We start from the raw sequence: 22,515 nt of genomic DNA, 5'->3' as shown, positions 1-22,515 counted from the left end.
TCATTTTCAAAAATGTTTATTTTTAGGCCATTTATCCCCTCCCCCTGTGTCTGTGTGAAACCTGTGCTTGTCAGTGTCTGTGTGGTATACCTAATAGTGTGTGTGCAGTATGTGCACTCTTCTGTACAGTACAGTGTGCATGTCTGTTCACAGTATACAGTATTTCTTGCATAGTGCGTGCGTGTGTGTGCGCCCACACGCGCGGGGGGTTGAGGGGCCAAGACCATGTCAGGCCCAGGGGGCCAAAATTTCTTAATCCGCCCCTGCGTGTAAGCCCTCGTATTCGGTTGATACGAGTGGAAATGGCGGGCATTTCCCCATTTCATCGTCTCACAAGATGTAGTTTCTCTTTAAATATCCTTCCTGAAAATGGCCTCGCAAATATATATCTGCCGCCTAATCAAGGTTTTGTTCTCCTTCTTTGTGGGTCAACACTTCCTGCTAAATTGCAACTTGTGATTGGATACTCCAGCTTGGTCAAAAGATAGGACTCAGATGCAGAGTAGGGATTGATTCGGCAGGCTTTTATTTTGAAAGCTTCCTTTCACCACCGGAGTCAGGGCAATTCAATATAGGCTAAACTAGTCGGCGAAAAAGGTTCCAAAAAAAAAGGAACAACCGAAAATTACTCCGAAAGGAGGAAAACACAAAAACAATTAAAGCTGCAAGCAGCGATGGACGGGACCGACTTTGACGGCACATGAAATCCAAACCGGAGCAGTAATTAAAACTCTTTCGTCAACTTTTAATCAGAAGGGTACAATCTCTCTCCTGTGCTAGTTTGAAGCAGACACAACAAACGCGCTCAGAGGAGATAATGTTTAAAAAAAGGTGACTGTTTTTAACCCAACTTTTATTTTGAAGGGGGAATTGCAAACTTCCTGTTGATTTTTGCTGGGGGTTGTCAATGAATGAAATGTAGGTCTAAGTGAGACCTACATAGAGGTTTTTGTTTCATGTCTGTACGACATTCCTACTGGGAGTTACAGGCAGTTTTGTCTGTGTTTTCTTCCTAGGAGCAGCTTTGTCTGTGTTTTATTCCTAGGGGGCGCTAGAGCACAATTTTGAGTTTTGGGGTTTGCTTTTTTTATTAGATCGCAATTATCGCCAGTCCTGATGTGTGTGTCCAGTTTGGTGAGTTTTGAAGCATTTTAAGGGGGTCAAATTATAGCTCAAAGAGGCAAAGGTGACTGTTTTTACAAAACTTTTGTTTTGAAAGGGGAATTTCCAACTTCCTGTTGATTTTTGCTGAAAGATGTCAGTGTATGAAATCTAGGTCTAAGTGAGACCTACATAGAGGTTTTTGTTTCATGTCTCTACGACATTCCTACTGGAAGTTGCAAGCAGTTTTGTATGTGTTTTTTCCTAGGGGGCGCTACAGCGCAATTTTGAGTTTTGGGGTTTGGTTTTTTGATTAGATTGCAATTGTCGCCAGTCCTGATGTGTGTGTCAAATTTGGTGAGTTTTGCAGCATGTTAAGGGGGTCAAATTACAGCTCAAAGAGGCGGCCGGTATAATAATAATAAAACCTTACAATTACAATAGGGTCCTCTGTCCCAAAGGGACACAGCGGTCCCTAATAACAACCTATACTTGGCGCCGTATATTCTATGAAATTTATTATAAACAAAAAAACGCTCCAACAGGAGGGAGAAACAATGGCTATGAAACTTCTACACTGTCTCTAATCTAAAAAAGGTTAACAAAATGTGTCACTCCAAAAATTGAGGAAAAGGAAGAACTGTAAGAAAAACTGAAAACTCACCACTTCGGCTGTAAAACTGAATAACACAAAATCACTCTGCCGAGGAGGAGGAGAAAAAACCTCAAAATAGCAACGAAGGAATTCAGGATCAAGGTATTCAAACATGAGACGAGGCTAGGCATGGACAGGAAGCTAGAGAGGCACGAATAATTGAGACAATCTGGCACAGAACAAAGGGAGGTGTGGGCTTATAAGACACATGAGGGTAATGGGGAACAGGTGGAGACAATCAGGGGTCAGGCATGACGTCAGACTGATGGCACAAAAGGAAGGGCAAGTGACCTGAAACGGGAGGAGTTACTTTTCAAACTAAAACATGCAATTCACAAGACAGCAAAAACCAAGACAAGACATCCCTCACCGCGGTGTGAGTATCCAATCACGGTCTCGTTAACATCAGGCTACCCAGATAGGCTGCTGTCAACAATTTGTGATCTGATTGGCTATCGCAACTGTCTATCAACTGTATGTGTTCTCAAATCCATCCGCTAACGGTCCCAGGTGAGTGTCCAATCGCGGGGCGCGTAAATGTCACGTTCAACATGAGGCCAGCTGGAAGGCCTTACTGACAACATGTCATGATCTGATTGGCTATCCCAATTATCTATCAACTGTATGTGACCACAGAGCTTTCCTCCAGAAGGTCCTATCTTTGTCCACGTGATGTCAGATGAAACAAAAATTGAGCTGTTTGGCCACAATACCCAGCAATATGTTTGGAGGAGAAAAGGTGAGGCCTTTAATCCCAGGAACACCATACTTACCGTCAAGCATGGTGGTGGTAGTATTGTGCTTTGGGCCTGTTTTGATGCCAATGGAACTGGTGCTTTACAGAGAGTAAATGGGACAATGAAAAAAGGAGGATTACCTCCAAATTCTTCAGGACAAACTAAAATCATCAGCCCGGAGGTTGGGTCTTGGGCGCAGTTGTGTGTTCCAACAGGACAATGACCCCAAACACACGTCAAAAGTGGTAAAGGAATGGCTAAATCAGGCTAGAATTAAGGTTCTGGAATGGCCTTCCCAAAGTCCTGACTTAAACGTGTGGACAATGCTGAAGAAATAAGTCCATGTCAGAAAAGCAACACATTTAGCTGAACTGCACCAATTTTGTCAAGAGGAGTGGTCAAAAATTCAAGCAGAAGCTTGTGGATGGCTACCAAAAGCGCCTTATTGCAGTGAAACTTGCCAAGGGACATGTAAGCAAATATTAACATTGCTGTATGTATACTTTTGACCCAGCACATTTGCTCACATTTTCAGTAGACCCATAATAAATTCATATATATATATATATATATATATATATATATATATATATATATATATATATATATATATATATATATACACATTTGTGTATATATACACATTTGTGTATATATATACACTACCGTTCAAAAGTTTGGGGTCACCCAAACAATTTTGTGGAATAGCCTTCATTTCTAAGAACAAGAATAGACTGTCGAGTTTCAGATGAAAGTTCTCTTTTTCTGGCCATTTTGAGCGTTTAATTAACCCCACAAATGTGATGCTCCAGAAACTCAATCTGCTCAAAGGAAGGTCAGTTCTGTAGGTTCTGTAACTAGCTAAACTGTTTTCAGATGTGTGAACATGATTGCACAAGGGTTTTCTAATCATCAATTAGCCTTCTGAGCCAATGAGCAAACACATTGTACCATTAGAACACTGGAGTGATAGTTGCTGGAAATGGGCCTCTATACACCTATGTAGATATTGCACCAAAAACCAGACATTTGCAGCTAGAATAGTCATTTACCACATTAGCAATGTATAGAGTGTATTTCTTTAAAGTTAAGACTAGTTTAAAGTTATCTTCATTGAAAAGTACAGTGCTTTTCCTTCAAAAATAAGGACATTTCAATGTGACCCCAAACTTTTGAACGGTAGTGTATATATATATATATACATATGTGGGAGCAGGTGCAGTCAGCGCAGCTTGTAGGACGAAAAGTCACCGCCGCTGTCCATGGTACTGTATATATACAAACCCAGTTTCCATATGAGTTGGGAAATTGTGTTAGATGTAAATATAAACGGAATACAATGACTTGCAAATCCTTTTCAACCCATATTCAGTTGAATGCGCTACAAAGACAACATATTTGATGTTCAAACTGATCAACTTTTTTTTTTTTTGCAAATAATCATTAACTTTAGAATTTGATGCCAGCAACACGTGACAAAGAAGTTGGGAAAGGCGGCAATAAATACTGATAAAGTTGAGGAATGCTCATCAAACACTTATTTGGAACATCCCACAGGTGAACAGGCAAATTGGGAACAGGTGGGTGCCATGATTGGGTATAAAAACAGCTTCCCAAAAAATGCTCAGTCATTCACAAACAAGGATGGGGCGAGGGTCACCACTTTGTCAACAAATGCGTGAGAAAATTGTTGAACAGTTTAAGAAAAACCTTTCTCAGCCAGCTATTGCAAGGAATTTAGGGATTTCACCATCTACGCTCCGTAATATCATCAAAGGGTTCAGAGAATCTGGAGAAATCACTGCAGGTAAGCAGCTAAGCCCGTGACCTTCCATCCCTCAGGCTGTACTGCATCAACAAGTGACATCAGTGTGTAAAGGATATCACCACATGGGCTCAGGAACACTTCAGAAACCCACTGTCAGTAACTACAGTTGGTCGCTACATCTGTAAGTGCAAGTTAAAACTCTCCTATGCAAGGCGAAAACCGTTTATCAACAACACCCAGAAACGCCGTCGGCTTGGCTGGGCCTGAGCTCATCTAAGATGGACTGATACAAAGTGGAAAAGTGTTCTGTGGTCTGACGAGTCCACATTTCACATTGTTTTTGGAAACTGTGGACGTCGTGTCCTCCGGACCAAAGAGGAAAAGAACCATCCGGATTGTTATAGGCGCAAAGTGTAAAAGCCAGCATGTGTGATGGTATGGGGGTGTATTAGTGCCCAAGACATGGGTAACTTACACATCTGTGAAGGCACCATTGATGCTGAAAGGTACATACAGGTTTTGGAGCAACATATGGTTGCCATCCAAGCAACGTTACAATGGACGCCCCTGCTTATTTCAGCAAGACAATGCCAAGCCACGTGTTACAAGTTTATGAGTTTGAACATCAAATATGTTGTCTTTGTAGTGCATTCAATTGAATATGGGTTGAAAAGGATTTGCAAATCATTGTATTCCGTTTATATTTACATCTAACACAATTTCCCAACTCATATGGAAACGGGGTTTGTATGTATATATATATATATATATATATATATATATATATATATATATATATATATATATATATATATATATATGTAGTGTGTCTGCTGAGTGTGCCAAGTAACTTACTGCACAGGTGTTGTCGGTGCTGCATCCTCGTGCAACACTAGTCAGCTGCTCCAATTTGTGAGATTCCACTGTTGTCTTTATGGAATAAAACTGCAAGCGTCTATTGTTAATCCTAAGATCTTGAACGCAGCCCTTGAAATATCCTCCAAAAGTCGCAGAGGCCCTGGAGTCTGCTAGTCCACCCACGAAGACCTGATCCCCGTGACTGGACCAAATGGGCCTTATGGGTACGGTCCCTTGGCTTTGGGCAGACTGGATCAACGTTGCCTGGAGTCCATCCAGCTTGACGGTCACCAGATGAAAATGGGCGTCGCTGACCAGGCTTTGGCCGACCAGGGTCTCAAAGTTGTTGACTTGAACTTTGACCCTGCCCTGCTCCAGCCACAGGCGGAGGTACTGACTGGTGCTGTTGGCCAAGACCAGGAGTAGACCACCGGCTTGCCTGGTCCGAATAAACATGGATACAGTCAAAGTGGCACCTGGATGGTCTTCTAAGGAAAAGATGGCGTAGCTGTCCAGGTCTTTGCTCCCGAACCTGGCGGTCACATATTCTGTGGAAGTAACAAAGTAGATCTTAGATGCACATGGCGTGACTCGGTAAGACTCCCTAACTTAGTCCAGGTAAGCTAATGGAACTCACATTTTGCAAATCTTTAGCCCAGGTGTTCTCTAAAGGGATCCTCATTGCACGTGTGTACTATTTCTACCTTTAAGCCCCCTTTCAAGTCTGCTGACTAACACGAGTGAGTCTAGACTTCACTTACCTAAAGTTTCCAAAGTCATTCCTCAAACATTACTAATCTTTTTGGGTTACAATGACATTTGCACTCATTAATGGAGCTTAGACCAGGTCTGCAACCTGCGGCTCTAGTCTTTAGCCCCGCCTTAGTGGCTCCCTGGAGCTTTTTTAAAAAATGTATGAAAAGAGAAAAATATATTTTTGTTTTAATTATGTTTCTGTAGGACGGACAACATGACACAAACCTCCTTAATTGTTAGAAATCCCATTGTTTATACTAAACATGATTCTCCTGTCCTGCTAATTTTGCCGGTCCTTGAACACACCGCGGTTTGTTGACGTGTAAGTTTCTTCAACGATGCCAAAGAAAGACGTGTTTTATGCCACTCCTCCTTTGTCTCGTTTTGTCCACCAAATGTTTTATGCTGTGCGTGAATGCACAAAGGTGAGCTCTGTTGATGTTATTGACTTGTGTGGAGTGCTAATCAGGCATACTTGGTCAGTGCATGAATGCAAGCTAGTCGATGCTAACATGCTATTTAGGCTAGCTGTATGTACAAACCCCGTTTCCATATGAGTTGGGAAATTGTGTTCGATGTAAATATAAACGGAATACAATGATTTGCAAATCCTTTTCAACCCATATTCAGTTGAATGCACTACAAAGACAACATATTTGATGTTCAAACACATAAACTTTTTTTTTTTTTTTTGCAAATAATAATTAACTTAGAATTTCATGGCTGCAACACGTGCCAAAGTAGTTGGGAAAGGGCATGTTCACCACTGTGTTACATGGCCTTTCCTTTTAACAACACTCAGTAAACGTTTGGGAACTGAGGAGACACATTTTTGAAGCTTCTCAGGTGGAATTCTTTCCCATTCTTGCTTGATGTACAGCTTAAGTTGTTCAACAGTCCGGGGGTCTCCGTTGTGGTGTTTTAGGCTTCATAATGCGCCACACATTTTCAATGGGAGACAGGTCTGGACTACAGGCAGGCCAGTCTAGTACCCGCACTCTTTTACTATGAAGCCACGTTGATGTAACACGTGGCTTGGCATTGACTTGCTGAAATAAGCAGGGGCGTCCATGGTAACGTTGCTTGGATGGCAACATATGTTGCTCCAAAACCTGTATGTACCTTTCAGCATTAATGGCGCCTTCACAGATGTGTAAGTTACCCATGTCTTGGGCACTAATACACCCCCATACCATCACACATGCTGGCTTTTACACTTTGCGCCTATAACAATCCGGATGGTTCTTTTCCTCTTTGGTCCGGAGGACACGAGGTCCACAGTTTCCAAAAAAAATTTGAAATGTGGACTCGTCAGACCACAGAACATTTTTTCACTTTGTATCAGTCCATCTTAGATGAGCTCAGGCCCCGCGAAGCCGACGGCGTTTCTGGGTGTTGTTGATAAACGGTTTTCACCTTGCATTGGAGAGTTTTAACTTGCACTTACAGATGTAGCGACCAACTGTAGTTACTGACAGTGGTTTTCTGAAGTGTTCCTGAGCCCATGTGGTGATATCCTTTACACACTGATGTCACTTGTTGATGCAGTACAGCCTGAGGGATGGAAGGTCACGGGCTTAGCTGCTCACGTGCAGTGATTTCTCCAGATTCTCTGAACCCTTTGATGATATTACGGAGCGTAGATGGTGAAATCCCTAAATTCCTTGCAATAGCTGGTTGAGAAAGGTTTTTCTTAAACTGTTCAACAATTTGCTCACGCATTTGTTGACAAAGTGGTGACCCTCGCCCCATCCTTGTTTGTGAATGACTGAGCATTTCATGGAATCTACTTTTATACCCAATCATGGCACCCACCTGTTCCCAATTTGAATGTTCACCTGTGGGATGTTCCAAATAAGTGTTTGATGAGCATTCCTCAACTTTATCAGTATTTATTGCCACCTTTCCCAACTTCTTTGTCACGTGTTGCTGGCATCAAATTCTAAAGTTAATGATTATTTGCAAAAAAAAAAAAATGTTTATCAGTTTGAACATCAAATATGTTGTCTTTATAGCATATTCAACTGAATATGGGTTGAAAAGGATTTCCAAATCACTGTCCATCCATCCATCCATCCATCTTCTTCCGCTTATCCGAGGTCGGGTCGCGGGGGCAGCAGCTTAAGCAGGGAAACCCAGACTTCCCTCTCCCCATCCACTTCGTCCAGCTCCTCCCGGGGGATCCCGAGGCGTTCCCAGGCCAGCCGGGAGACATAGTCTTCCCAACGTGTCCTGGGTCTTCCCCGTGGCCTCCTACCAGTCGGACGTGCCCTAAACACCTCCCTAGGGAGGCGTTCGGGTGGCATCCTGACCAGATGCCCGAACCACCTCATCTGGCTCCTCTCGATGTGGAGGAGCAGCGGCTTTACTTTGAGCTCCCCCCGGATGGCAGAGCTTTTCACCCTATCTCTAAGGGAGAGCCCCGCCACCCCGGCCAAATCATTGTATTCTGTTTATATTTACATCTAACACAATTTCCCAACTATGTGCTTTGGGAACACTACTCTAGCATATTTCAGTTTTCCAGTATTGTCTCATACTGTAATACAAACGGTTGGTGTTTAGCTACCAGGAAATGCATGAATCATTTGAATGATTGTGGTCATTCTTACCCTCCGCACAGTTGTAGCCCTCATAAGGTCTATGGCACTCGCACTCGTAACTCCTCCATCCCTGGCTCACACAGCGCCCCCGGTTCTGGCAGGGGCTGTCGTCGCATTTGTCCCGATCATTGCATCCCGCGGTGACGTTCACCTGGCTCTCAGAATCTGTCAGCGACGCAACCGGCACCGCCAGGTGGGACTCCACAAACACATCTCTGAAGCAGCCCACAAAAGCGTGTGAGGGCTCGGCTCTGTGTGCTCCGATGAAGAGGCTTTGACGGACCGTCCCGGGCTGGGGGAGAGAAGATGCAGGCTCCAGAACTTGGACCTCAGTGCTGGTGTCCCCGGTGCAGTTTCCCTCAGTACAGAGGAGCCTGATAAAGCTGACCACGCCGCCAAGTGACGCCTCCACCGTGTGCCATTCGTTGTTGGAAATATACGCCGGCAACTCCTGAACCAGGGTGCTGGATCCTTGATCTCTGAGGCTGCGGAGGCTAAGATGTCCATCCAGTAGCTCAACGCTCAAGAGCAGGTCGGCCACTCTGCGCTGCAGAAGGGTACCGACAGGTCTTTCCGTCCGAAAGCTGAGTGTGACATTTAGAGGGGATACCGGGTCTACAAATTGAGTCTCTATATACATGTAACCTTGGCTCTCAAAGGAAAACACAGTGGAGGTCTGGCATTTGGACCCCACAAAGCCAGAAAAGCATATGCATGTGTAAGTGTGTTCTCCATTGACAAGTGCCGGGGAGCACAGTCCACCACTTTGACACTGGTTGTCATCACAGCCCCGAAGTGCAACATTGCAGGTGTCCCCACCGTACAGACTTCCATTGACGCTTCGCTGGGAGCAAAGGCACCTGAAACCTCCGACATGACTCTCGCATACGCCGCCATTTTGGCATGGCTTCTGTCCACAAATGTCCGAGAAAACCCCTAGAAACGCAAGAAGAATGCACAATTTGAAACATAGCAAGATGCTTTCATGTATCCAAATACAATTCAACAATAACTGAGTAAATGGCTCTGTCATATACCTTCAGAAAGCCACCATAAAATCCAAACATGCACGACGAATTTCAACATTGTCCTTGTCAAATCCTCCGAAATGATTTAGATATTGGCAAATCTCTTCATTTCACATCAAGCATGAGGGACTCCGGTGTGTGCGCCTCCATCTTCAGCTCTGCTTCAAGACACGCTCACGGACACGCTTGTGTTGTCACAAGCCAAGATTGGAGGGATTAAGCTAATGCACTTATCGTGCCTTGCACTGTAATGGTATTGGCGAGTGGGCAACTCCAGCCAGGGAGATCATTTTTGAAACTTTCTCCGCAGAAAAATCAGAGGAAAAGGTTTCGTTGTAATGTAATTCAGCTCAGAAAACCAACAAAAAAAAAAACCCTCCACATATTAAGTCCCCTTATTTAACCAATACATACACCATATTGTCAAAAGTATAAACCCCGTTTCCATATGAGTTGGGAAATTGTGTTAGATGTAAATATAAACGGAATACAATGATTTGCAAATCCTTTTCAACCCATATTCAATTGAATGCACTACAAAGACAAGATATTTGATGTTCAAACTGATAAATGTTTTTTTTTGTGCAAATAATCATTAACTTTGGAATTTGATGCCAGCAACACGTGACAAAGAAGTTGGGAAAGGGCATGTTCACCACTGTGTTACATGGCCTTTCCTTTTAACAACACTCAGTAAACGTTTGGGAACTGAGCAGACACATTTTTGAAGCTTCTCAGGTGGAATTCTTTCCCATTCTTGCTTGATGTACAGCTTAAGTTGTTCAACAGTCCGGGGGTCTCTGTTGTGGTGTTTTAGGCTTCATAATGCACCACACATTTTCAATGGGAGACAGGTCTGGACTACAAGCAGGCCAGTCTAGTACCCGCACTCTTTTACTATGAAGCCACGTCGATGTAACACGTGGCTTGGCATTGTCTTGTTGAAATAAGCAGGGGCGTCCATGGTAAAGTTGCTTGGATGGCAACATATGTTGCTCCAAAACCTGTATGTACCTTTCAGCATTAATGGCGCCTTCACAGATGTGTAAGTTACCCATGTCTTGGGCACTAATACACCCCCATACCATCACACATGCTGGCTTTTTAACTTTGCGCCTAAAACAATCCAGATGGTTCTTTTCCTCTTTGGTCCGGAGGACACGACGTCCACAGTTTCCAAAAACAATTTGAAATGTGGACTCGTCAGACCACAGAACACTTTTCCACTTTGTATCAGTCCATCTTAGATGAGCTCAGACCCAGCGAAGCCGACGGCGTTTCTGGGTGTTGTTGATAAACGGTTTTCGCCCTGCATAGGAGAGTTTTGACTTGCACTTACAGATGTAGCGACCAACTGTAGTTACTGACAGTGGGTTTCTGAAGTGTTCCTGAGCCCATGTGGTGATATCCTTTACACACTGATGTCGCTTGTTGATGCAGTACAGCCTGAGTGATGGAAGGTCACGGGCTTAGCTGCTTACGTGCAGGGATTTCTCCAGATTCTCTGAACCCTTTGATGATATTACGGAGCGTAGATGGTGAAATCCCTAAATTCCTTGCAATAGCTGGCTGAGAAAGGTTTTTCTTAAACTGTTCAACAATTTGCTCACGCATTTGTTGACAAAGTGTTGACCTTCGCCCCATCCTTGTTTGTGAATGACTGAGCATTTCATGGAATCTACTTTTATACCCAATCATGGCACCCACCTGTTCCCAATTTGCCTGCTCACCTGTGGGATGTTCCAAATAAGTGTTTGATGAGCATTCCTCAACTTTATCAGTATTTATTGCCACCTTTCCCAACTTCTTTGGCACGTGTTGCTGGCATCAAATTCTAAAGTTAATGATTATTTGCAAAAAAAAAAAATGTTTATCACTTTGAACATCAAATATGTTGTCTTTGTAGCATATTCAACTGAATATGGGTTGAAAATGATTTGCAAATCATTGTATTCCGTTTATATTTACATCTAACACAATTCCCCAACTCATATGGGAACGGGGTTTGTATTTGGCCACCCATCCAAATGATGAGAATCAGGTGTCCTATAGGGATGTGCGTATCGATCCTGTGGTATCGATATATCGATACTCACACGCTACTCATTTGGCATCACTTTTCTGAAAAAAGTATCGATATAAACCAAAAAACGGCGTGTGGGGGGTGCAAGCATCACTTTCAGATGTTTTTGATGACTTACTTTACTTACTATGTGCTGGGACACCCCTGTACCTGGCAGAGTATAGAGCTGGCCCAGTCACGTCACAGGAGACAGAGAATGAGCGTGGTCAACGTGCAACACACACACAGCCAGCCGACAGCGATGCAGCCAGGCATATCCAGTGTTGTCCAATTGTTGACTTAAAACAGGCATTGTTTTTTGTTTTTTTTTAGTAATGTTTACTGAATATTTTTGTTTAAATGGTTATCCTAAATTCAAATAATTTCCACACAGGGGAATTTACTGTTAGTTGAAAATTGCTTGAGTATTTAAAACAAGATAAGAAATAAATACAATTTGGAGATTCTTCATCTTTGCATTACAGTTTTATTTTTTTCCAAGAAAATCTTGAAATATATGATTGAATGTGATTTTGGTTTTAATCTGTAACATGATTTCTTACATTTCGAAAACATTAGCCTATTTCATATTTCATTAATTGCTAATTATATCACAAACTTTAAAAAATAACTGCAGCTTCTTGCGATTCGAATTTGACAGTTAATTGGAAAGCCCTAATATCTAATTATTATTATATATAATATATAATTATTATTATATATAATATTTAATTTATTTTTCATATTTGTTATTTATTTTAATTTTAATTTTATTATATATTGACCATAATACATGTGGTATAAATGGTCTGTATTTGTCTTGTGATTTGTCTTAAATAATAATAGTAATAATATTTTTGACTGACAAAAATTGCCAATAAGAAATTAATGGTATCGGTATCGGTATCGATGAAAATGCAAGAAAAAGTATCGGTATCGTATCGAATCCTAAAAGTGTGGTATCGCCCATCCCTAGTGTCCTAATCACAGGTGTATAAAATCAAGCACTTAGGCATGGAGACTGTTTCTACAAACATTTGTGAAAGAATGGGCCGCTCTCAGTGATTTCCAGCGTGGAACTGTCATAGGATGCCACCTGTGCAATAAATCCAGTCGTGAAATTTCCTCGCTCCTGAATATTCCAAAGTCAACTGTAGGCTTTATTATAAGAAAATTGAGAAGTTTGGGAACAACAGCAACTCAGCCACCCAGTGGTAGGCCACGTAAACTGACAGAGAGGGGTCAGCGGATGCTGAAGCGCATAGTGCAAAGACTTTCTGCACAGTTAGTTGCGACAGAGCTCCAAACTTCATGTGACCTTCCAATTAGCCCACGTACAGTACGCAGAGAGCTTCATGGAATGGGTTTCCATGGCCGAGCAGCTGCATCTAAGCCATACATCACCAAGTCCAAACCGACGCAAAGCGTCGGATGTCGCCACTGGACTCTAGAGCAGTGGAGACGCGTTCTCTGGAGTGATGAATCCCGCTTTTCCATCTGGCAATCTGATGGAAGAGTCTGGGTTTGGAGGTTGCCAGGAGAACGCTACATTCCGGACTGCATTGTGCCAAGTGTGAAATTTGGTGGAGGAGGAATTATGGTGTGGGGTTGTTTTTCCAGGAGTTGGGCTTGGCCCCTTAGTTCCAGTGAAAGGAACTTTGAATGCTCCAGGATACCAAAACATTTTGGACAATTCCATGCTCTCAACCTTGTGGGAACAGTTTGGAGCGGGCCCCTTCCTCTTCCAACATGACTGTACACCAGTGCACAACGCAAGGTCCATAAAGACATGGATGACAGAGTCTGGTGTGGATGAATTTGACTGGCATGCACAGAGTCCTGACCTGAACCCGATAGAACACCTTTGGGATGAATTAGAACAGAGACTGAGAGCCAGGCCTTCTCCACCAACATCAGTGTGTGACCTCACCACTGCGCTTTTGGAATATATATATATATATATATATATATATATATATATATATATATATATATATATATATATATATATATATATATATAAACACACTCCGCAACCTTGCGAACAGCCTTCCCAGAAGAGATTTGAAGCTGTAATAGCTGCAAAAGGTGGACCGGCATCATATTGAACCCTATGGGTTAGGAATGGGATGCCACTTCAAGTTCATATGTGAGTCAAGGCATACTTTTGTCAATATAGTGTATTTACATAACAAAACCACATACACTTATTTCTATGAGGATGCACATGTACTGTATGTGCTTTTCATTACTTCAGAGTATTTTATCATCATTCACGGTATAGTTCCATTGGTTTCCATCCAGAAACACGGACATGAATGCACGTGGACATGCATGCAACGTGCACTTTTACATGAGTCTTGACTTGGCTGACTAAGTACTTGGCAGAGTATCTTGTTGGCATGAGGCCTGCAGGACTTCAAAAGGCAAATGAGGTCATTTCCTCTAATTTGGGAAGTACAAACCCCGTTTCCATATGAGTTGGGAAATTGTGTTAGATGTAAATATAAACGGAATACAATGATTTGCAAATCCTTTTCAACCCATATTCAGTTGAATATGCTACAAAGACAACATATTTGATGTTCAAACTCATAAACATTTTTTTTTTTTTGCAAATAATCATTAACTTTAGAATTTGATGCCAGCAACACGTAACAAAGAAGTTGGGAAAGGTGGCAATAAATACTGATAAAGTTGAGGAATGCTCATCAAACACTTATTTGGAACATCCCACAGGTGAACAGGCTAATTGGGAACAGGTGGGTGCCATGATTGGGTATAAAAGTAGATTCCATGAAATGCTCAGTCATTCACAAACAAGGATGGGGCGAGGGTCACCACTTTGTCAACAAATGCGTGAGCAAATTGTTGAACAGTTTAAGAAAAACCTTTCTCAGCCAGCTATTGCAAGGAATTTAGGGATTTCACCATCTACGCTCCGTAATATCATCAAAGGGTTCAGAGAATCTGGAGAAATCACTGCACGTAAGCAGCTAAGCCCGTGACCTTCCATCCCTCAGGCTGTACTGCATCAACAAGCGACATCAGTGTGTAAAGGATACCACCACATGGGCTCAGGAACACTTCAGAAACCCACTGTCAGTAACTACAGTTGGTCGCTACATCTGTAAGTGCAAGTTAAAACTCTCCTATGCAAGGCGAAAACCGTTTATCAACAACACCCAGAAACGCCGTCGGCTTTGCTGGACCTGAGCTCATCTAAGATGGACTGATACAAAGTGGAAAAGTGTTCTGTGGTCTGACGAGTCCACATTTCAAATTGTTTTTGGAAACTGTGGACATCGTGTCTTCCGGACCAAAGAGGAAAAGAACCATCCAGATTGTTCTAGGCGCAAAGTGTAAAAGCCAGCATGTTTGATGGTATGGGGGTGTATTAGTGCCCAAGACATGGGTAACTTACACATCTGTGAAGGCGCCATTAATGCTGAAAGGTACATACAGGTTTTGGAGCAACACATGTTGCCATCCAAGCAACGTTACCATGGACGCCCCTGCTTATTTCAGCAAGACAATGCCAAGTCGCGTGTTACATCAACGTGGCTTCATAGTAAAAGAGTGTGGGTACTAGACTGGCCTGCCTGTAGTCCAGACCTGTCTCCCATTGAAAATGTGTGGCGCATTATGAAGCCTAAAATAGCACAACAGAGACCCCCGGACTGTTGAACAACTTAAGCTGTACTTCAAGCAAGAATGGGAAAGAATTCCACCTGAGAAGCTTCAAAAATGTGTCTCCTCAGTTCCCAAACCTTTACTGAGTGTTGTTAAAAGGAAAGGCCTTGTAACACAGTGGTGAGCATGCCCTTTCCCAACTACTTTGGCACGTGTTGCAGACATGAAATTCTAAGTTAATTATTATTTGCAAAAAAAAAAAAAAAGTTTATGAGTTTGAACATCAAATATGTTGTCTTTGTAGTGCATTCAATTGAATATAGCTTGAAAAGGATTTGAAAATCATTGTATTCCGTTTTTATTTACATCTAACACAATTTCCCAACTCATATGGAAACGGGGTTTGTATATGTTATGGAAGCATGGATGATAGCCAACAGAAAATAGTCTGATACACTTTTGAAGACATTCTTTTTTCTTTTTTTGCTGTGCTGTAAGTTACTGATGCTATACTATTATAAATTAAATGAGTTTTGATTGAGACTTTTATTAGTAGGTTGCACAGTGAAGTACATATTCCGTACAATTGACCACTAAATGGTAACACCCGAATAAGTTTTTCAACTTGTTTAAGTCGGGGTCCACTTAAATTGATTCATGATACAGATATATACTATCATATATACTATCATCATAATACAGTCATCACACAAGATAATCACAATGAATTATTTACATTATTTACAATCAGGGGTGTGGAGGGGGGGGGGGGTAGGATATGGACATCAAGTAGTGGACATAGAGAGAGAGAGAGAGAGAGAGAGAGAGAGAGAGAGAGAGAGAGAGAGCGATCAGAAGGCATAAGAAAAAGCATCTGCATTTGATTATTTACATTGATAATTAGCAATCCGGGGAGGGTGTTAGTTTAGGGTTGTAGCTGCCTGAAGGTGAACTTTTATTGCGGTTTTGAAGGAGGATAGAGATGCCCTTTCTTTTACACCTGTTGGGAGCACATTCCACATTGATGTGGCATAGAAAGAGAATGAGTTAAGACCTTTGTTAGTTCGGAATCTGGGTTTAACGTGGTTAGTGGAGCTCCCCCTGGTGTTGTGGTTATGGCGGTCATTTACGTTAAGGAAGTAGTTTGACATGTACTTCGGTATCAGGGAGGTGTAGCGGATTTTATAGACTAGGCTCAGTGCAAGTTGTTTAACTCTGTCCTCCACCTTGAGCCAGCCCACTTTAGAGAAGTGGGTAGGAGTGAGGTGGGATCTGGGGTGGAGGTCTAGATGTAACCTGACTAGCTTGTTCTGAGATGTTTGGAGTTTAGATTTGAGGGTTTTGGAGGTGCTAGGGTACCAGGAGGTGCAGGTCTGGCCCTAACCAATCTGGCGCCCTAGGCAAGATTTTAGGTGGCGCCCCCCCACATCTGCAGTTAAGTGTATATACTCACAAGAAACCGAATAGCTTTGTCTTTGACCTTTTTTTTTACTTAAAGAAAGCAAATTAACATATTATATGAGAATGTTATGTTATGCTAACCAGAAGGCAATAACAATGTAAACAAAAAACACCTGCTCAAAAGATCTAATACAAATGTCCCTGAGGAATGTAAGGTGGGAGTACTGTAATTACCTAACGTTACATTATTATTTTCCATAACAATTTAGCCCCCTCCACAATATTAACCCAACATTAAAACAGAACTAGCTATTTATTGATTAGCAATTGCCGAATCATGTAACATTAGCTTAATGCTAAAAAGCCAGGTTACTATCACATTCTGTAACAGACAAATAATTTCATGTAGGCTAACGTTACATACCTGCTACCTCTGTCTTTTTCTCGTTTCTCCTCCTCTTCTTTTCTCTTCCCTGGGCACCTGACAGTTTTGGCCGTTTTGACATCTTGTGTTGATTTTTTGATGTGGTGACGTCCAAAAAAAGTCATGATTCGGGAAGGGAGGGGGGCGCACCGTGCGGGGGAGGGGGGGGGGGGGGCGTAATGTTGTAACAAATAATATTTCTATTAAATAGGCTTTACTTTGCATTTTAATTAACGTGGGATTATTTTTTGTATTTAGAAATAATAGTACCAACTTTTTTTTCTTTTTTTTTTTCTCCGACATTTGTGGCACTGGCGTGGCGCCCCCTGATGGACGGCGCCCTTAGCATTTGCCTATACGGCCTATGCCACGGGCCGGCCCTGAGGAGGTGCATGCGTAATCGAAAAAGGGTTGAACGAGAGTTCCCGCCAGAATCCTCATGGTGCTTTTGTTGACCAGAGAGGAGATTCTGTAGAGAAATCTCGTTCGTTGGTTAACCTTTTTGATTACCTTGGTTGCCATTTTATCACAGGAAAGGTTAGCCTCTAGAATGGAACCTAGGTAGGTGACCTCATCTTTCCTGGTGATAACAATGTCACCCACTTTTATGGTGAAGTCATTGACTTTCTTGAGGTTGATGTGGGACCCAAACAGGATGGATTCTGTTTTACCCAAGTGTATGGATAAGTCCTTTTTAAAATATTCCAATGGCCAGATAACAAGAATGCAAATTAATAACAAGGTAAAGACACTAATAACAAACTAAGATATAAATAAAAAATAGTATTTTTCTATACAGTATAAGAAATAAATACTTAACTGATGGCAATGTATGTCCACGGGCTCGATAGTATATTTAAACTACATTACCCAAGAGTCATAGCGCTTCAACATCCGTCCACGCTTCCGCATGATTAGTCGCTATTATTATTTGTTTTTAGAGACTGATTTAGTTTATTTATATTATTACACATTACCTTTAAGTATATAAAAATACATCATATCCCAATGTATTATATTAAATATTACGCTTTTAAAATGTTTTGAATTTTAATTCTAAACCAGCCAATCGGTGAGCTGCTTGTTACGATGTCGGTAAAATGGGCGGAAAGGCCTTGCAGACGTACCGGAAATGATTATTCCTACGATAATTTTTTCCCCACAACTGGTCTTATATTTCGACTTCATGGCTCTTCGTCAACGCGGATACTTTATTTAAGGTAGGCTTTTTGTCGAAAAAATAGCCATTTCTACGCAAATGTTCACAATAGCGTTGAGGTCGTTTGTCAACATCTCCTTAGAGGGGGGCCCTTGCCTGTGCCTGATAGCGAGCTAGGGGTCCTTAAGGTGGGGAGGGAATGTACAGTTCAAACACAGCTGTTTGACACACAATAATGTGCTTTTATTTCATAAATAATCGTTAATGTATTGTCTTATTCAGACCGATGTAACTTGTTTCCGCTGCGAGTTATCGTTTACTTGAAAAACACGAGTAGAATAAAGTGATGTGATTAATGCACATTACTATGGGACCTGGTGTTGTCCTTTTTACAGCAGCGGGGACAAGCGGTAGGAAATGGATGGATGGTGGTACCGAATGTTGTCAATAGGGATGTATCAAAATCACACGTCACGATATTATCACGGTATTAAGGCCACGGTACGATATTATTCTGGTATATGTCCAAAAATAAGACTTAAAAATGGGGAGGGTATGTTTAGGATGAACACACTTACTGTAATTGAACACAAACATAATGCTAAAATGTTCTAATCATACTACAGACATGTATTTTTTTAGTGCAAATATTTGTGCAGGGACATCCACTGTTTCAAGCAAATATACAGTATATATAAAAAAAAAACTTACCGTTGAGTGTCTTGAAAGTGTAAATGTAAACATCCAGTGTAAAACAATAATGTTCACTTTACTGTCCTCCACAGTGAACATTTTTTTATATCAGTTTAAAGGCCTACTGAAAATATTTTTTAAAATTTAAACGGGGGATAGCAGATCCATTCTGTGTCATACTTGATCATTTCGCGATATTGCCATATTTTTGCTGAAAGGATTTAGTAGAGAACATTGACGATAAAGTTCGCAACTTTTGGTCGCTGATAAAAAAAAGCTTTGCCTGTACCGGAAGTAGCGTTGAAAGGCTCCCCACATTTCCCCATTGTTTACACCAGCAGCTAGAGCGATTCGGACCGAGAAAGCGATGATTACCCCATTAATTTGAGCGAGGATGAAAGATTCGTGGATGAGGAATGTGAGAGTGAAGGACTAGAGTGCAGTGCAGGACGCATCTTTTTTCGCTCTGACCGTAACTTAGGTACAAGGGCTCATTGGATTCCACACTTTCTCCTTTTTGTATTGTGGATTACGGATTTGTATTGTGGATTACAGATTTGTATTTTATATCCTCTTGAAAATGAGAGTCGAGAACGCGAAATGGACATTCACAGTGACTTTTATCTCCACGACAATACATCGGCGAAGCACTTTAGCTACGGAGCTAACGTGATAGCATCGGGCTTAACTGCAGATAGAAACAAAAGAAATAAACCTCTGACTGGAAGAATAGACAGAAAATTAACAATACCATTAAACCATGGACCTGTAACTACACGGTTAATACTTTCCAGCCTGGCGAAGCTTAACAATGCTGTTGGTAACGACGCCATTGAAGCTAACTTAGCTACGGGACCTCACAGAGCTATGCTAAAAACATTAGCTATCCACCTACGCCAGCCAGCCCTCATCTGCTCATCAACACCCGTGCTCACCTGCATTCCAGCGATCGACGGCGCGACGAATGACTTCACCCGATCATCGATGCGGTCGGCGGCTGGCGTCGGATAGCGTGTCTGCTATCCAATTTAAAGTCCCCCTGGTTGTGTTGCTGCAGCCAGCCGCTAATACACCGATCCCACCTACAGCTTTCTTCTTTGCTGTCTCCATTGTTCATTAAACAAATTGCAAAAGATTCACCAACACAGATGTCCAGAATACTGTGGAATTTTTCGATGAAAACAGACGCTGTTTGTATTGGGACACAATGGTGTCCCAATACTTCCTTTCAATACGTGACGTCACACGCAAACGTCATCATACCAAGACGTTTTCAGCCGGATATTTCCCGGGAAATTTAAAATTGCACTTTATAAGTTAACCCGGCCGTATTGGCATGTGTTGCAATGTTAAGATTTCATCATTGATATATAAACAGACTGCGTGGTCGGTAGTAGTGGGTTTCAGTAGGCCTTTAATACTGTAAATACCTCACAAACTGATGTTTGGCTTCGCTGGCTATAAACATATTTTCCGGGTGACAGTTTATAGGATAGAATAGAAAGAATAGAATAGAATGGACTTTATTGCCATTATATTTGCATATAACGAGATTAAGGACTCCAATTTAAGGTGCGGTAGTGGGAACAAATATGGGGTAAAAATAAATTACACAACAAGGTAATAAAGAAAAAACTAACAATTGAAATAAACAGACTACTATCCAATAAAAATAATAAGCAATCCTGTACAATATACAAAACACTATAGAAATACAAAATACTGTACAATATACAAAACACTATAGAAATACAAAATACTGTACAATATACAGAACAAGACAAGAGTACCGGAGTAATAAATAACAATCAGTGTCGGACGTATTGCACTCGAAGGGTAATATTGCACAGCAGGGTATTAGGGTAGGATATTGTATAGGGGTGAATTATTATTTAAAGTTAGAGTTCAAGATGGTGACAGCTCTGGGAAAGAAGCTGTCTCTGAGCTTGTTTGTTCTGGCTCTGATGCACCTGTAGCGCCTGCCCGATGGTAGCAGGTTGAACAGGTGCTGTCTTTGGTGATGCTTTTTACTCTGTTGAGGCAGCGGGATTGTGTAAATTCTTCAGGGAGGGGAGGGGGCAGCCGATGATTTTTTGTGCAGACTTTATGACCCTCTGAATCGCCTGTTTGTCTGCTTCAGTGCAGCTGGCGTACCACACTGTTATGCAGTACGTCAGCAGGCTCTCGACAGCCGAGCGATAGAAGGTCACCATTAGCTGCCTTTCCAGTCTGTTCTTCCTCAGCACCTTCAGGAAGTGCAGTCTCCGCTGGGCCTTCCGGATGACCGCAGTTGTACTTTGGGTCCAGGAGAGGTCAGCAGATATGAGGGTGCCTTGTCCAAGGTGTACGCCGCCTTTCGCCGGAGAGCAGCGAGATAGGCTCCAGCCCCCCCGCGACATCGAGTGACATAAGCGATGGGAAATGGATGGATGGATTGAGTATTTATCAATATGTTTTTCAGTTTACTCCTGTAATTTTCTTTTGGTGATTTCCTTGGTGGCTCTGTGTTGCCTTTGAAACACTCGGAACAAAAGTACGCTTTGCTTTGCAGAACGCTGACTTCCTTAACTCCGCCAAAGAGGTTAAGTTTTCGCCAGTGTTTGTTTGCGTGTTTGTTAGCAACATAACTCAAACAGTTATGGATTGATTTTGATGACTTTTTCAGGAATTGTCCATACAATTCCTCTCATTTACTACGAACACACTTCACTTCTTGCTTACGGCGTGTGCAGAGGATAGGATAGGACTTTATTGTCATTGCAACGAAACTTTGTTTTCAGCACAGACACGTTCAAGATTAGACAAACAAACAGTGTACAGGGTTACAGAACAGGAACGCCGATGGGTCGCCAAAAGGCGCCCCGTAAAAGGTGGGAAAAAGGTAAAACGCTGGGGAAAAAGATGAGTAAAAAAATACAATCTAGACTGGGCTCCTAAGGGGGCCTAGTCTAGAGTGGGAAAAAACCTCCATGCCATGCACACATAAACATGTTGCATATAATCACGACTACTCGCAACAGATGGGGGGGGGGTGGGGGGGGGGGGGGGGGTTGGAGGTCGACCTGCTGCTATAAAGCGCTGCCAGCCGTCCATCACCCCGAAGGGGAATCAAGCGGTGGTGAAGACGTGCGGTGGGGGTTGGGGGAGGGGGTGTATATGCCCATTGTCTTGGGTGTGTTGATGTAGTGTCCATAAGCCTGGGGTTGTTCTGCATGCAAGCAAAAGTTCAACTCCAGGTGTCGTTGAGGAGGGAGGGAGTTCAAAAGCGTCCATCATTGAGGAGTCCTCGGGGGGATGTTTTCAGAACAGCCTGCTACTGTTGTTGCATCAAGGCCATTCGAGGGAGTCAAATCGTAGATTATGATTTTGTATTCCCGCGAGCAGACATTACAATTCCATGCCGGCCCTCATATCCAATTTTTCCCTTTCAACCAGCTTTTCCATGATGTGATCCATCTTGCGATTCAGTTCAGAAATCGCCCCAGACTGTGATTTCACAGCCCGGGCCAATCCTTCTATTGCGACGAACAGCCTTTGGGCTCCTTGAGTGGCTGCCATCGTCTTACGAATTTGACGATACACCCGAGCAATGCCCAGCCCAATCAGCAGGTGCCCCGCGATCACGGTTCCAAATAGG

General features: G+C 42.3%; 2 protein-coding genes across 2 annotated transcripts in view; one reads left to right on the top strand and one right to left on the bottom strand.

The window, feature by feature from the left end:
• Positions 1-9,657, bottom strand: part of LOC133664719 (protein crumbs homolog 1-like) — a 43,739-nt gene extending 34,082 nt beyond the window's left edge. Inside the window, exons 1-3 of the mRNA XM_062069568.1 lie at positions 9,516-9,657; positions 8,488-9,414; positions 5,117-5,667 (exon numbers count right to left, since the gene is read on the bottom strand). Of these exons, the coding sequence (XP_061925552.1) occupies positions 5,117-5,667; positions 8,488-9,414; positions 9,516-9,564 (1,527 nt within the window). The 5' untranslated portion in view covers positions 9,565-9,657. The remainder of the gene's footprint in view (positions 1-5,116; positions 5,668-8,487; positions 9,415-9,515) is intronic.
• An 8,475-nt stretch (positions 9,658-18,132) lies between these two features.
• zbtb41 (zinc finger and BTB domain containing 41) overlaps positions 18,133-22,515 on the top strand; it is a 41,566-nt gene continuing 37,183 nt past the window's right edge. Inside the window, exon 1 of the mRNA XM_062069566.1 lies at positions 18,133-18,246. The gene's annotated coding sequence lies outside the window, so the exon portion shown is untranslated. The remainder of the gene's footprint in view (positions 18,247-22,515) is intronic.

The sequence above is a fragment of the Entelurus aequoreus genome, linkage group LG14 (genome assembly GCF_033978785.1).
Source record: "Entelurus aequoreus isolate RoL-2023_Sb linkage group LG14, RoL_Eaeq_v1.1, whole genome shotgun sequence".
Taxonomy (NCBI): domain Eukaryota; kingdom Metazoa; phylum Chordata; class Actinopteri; order Syngnathiformes; family Syngnathidae; genus Entelurus; species Entelurus aequoreus.
The sequence above is the reverse complement of the archived record's forward strand: the minus strand, read 5'-3'. Positions and strand labels throughout refer to the sequence as shown.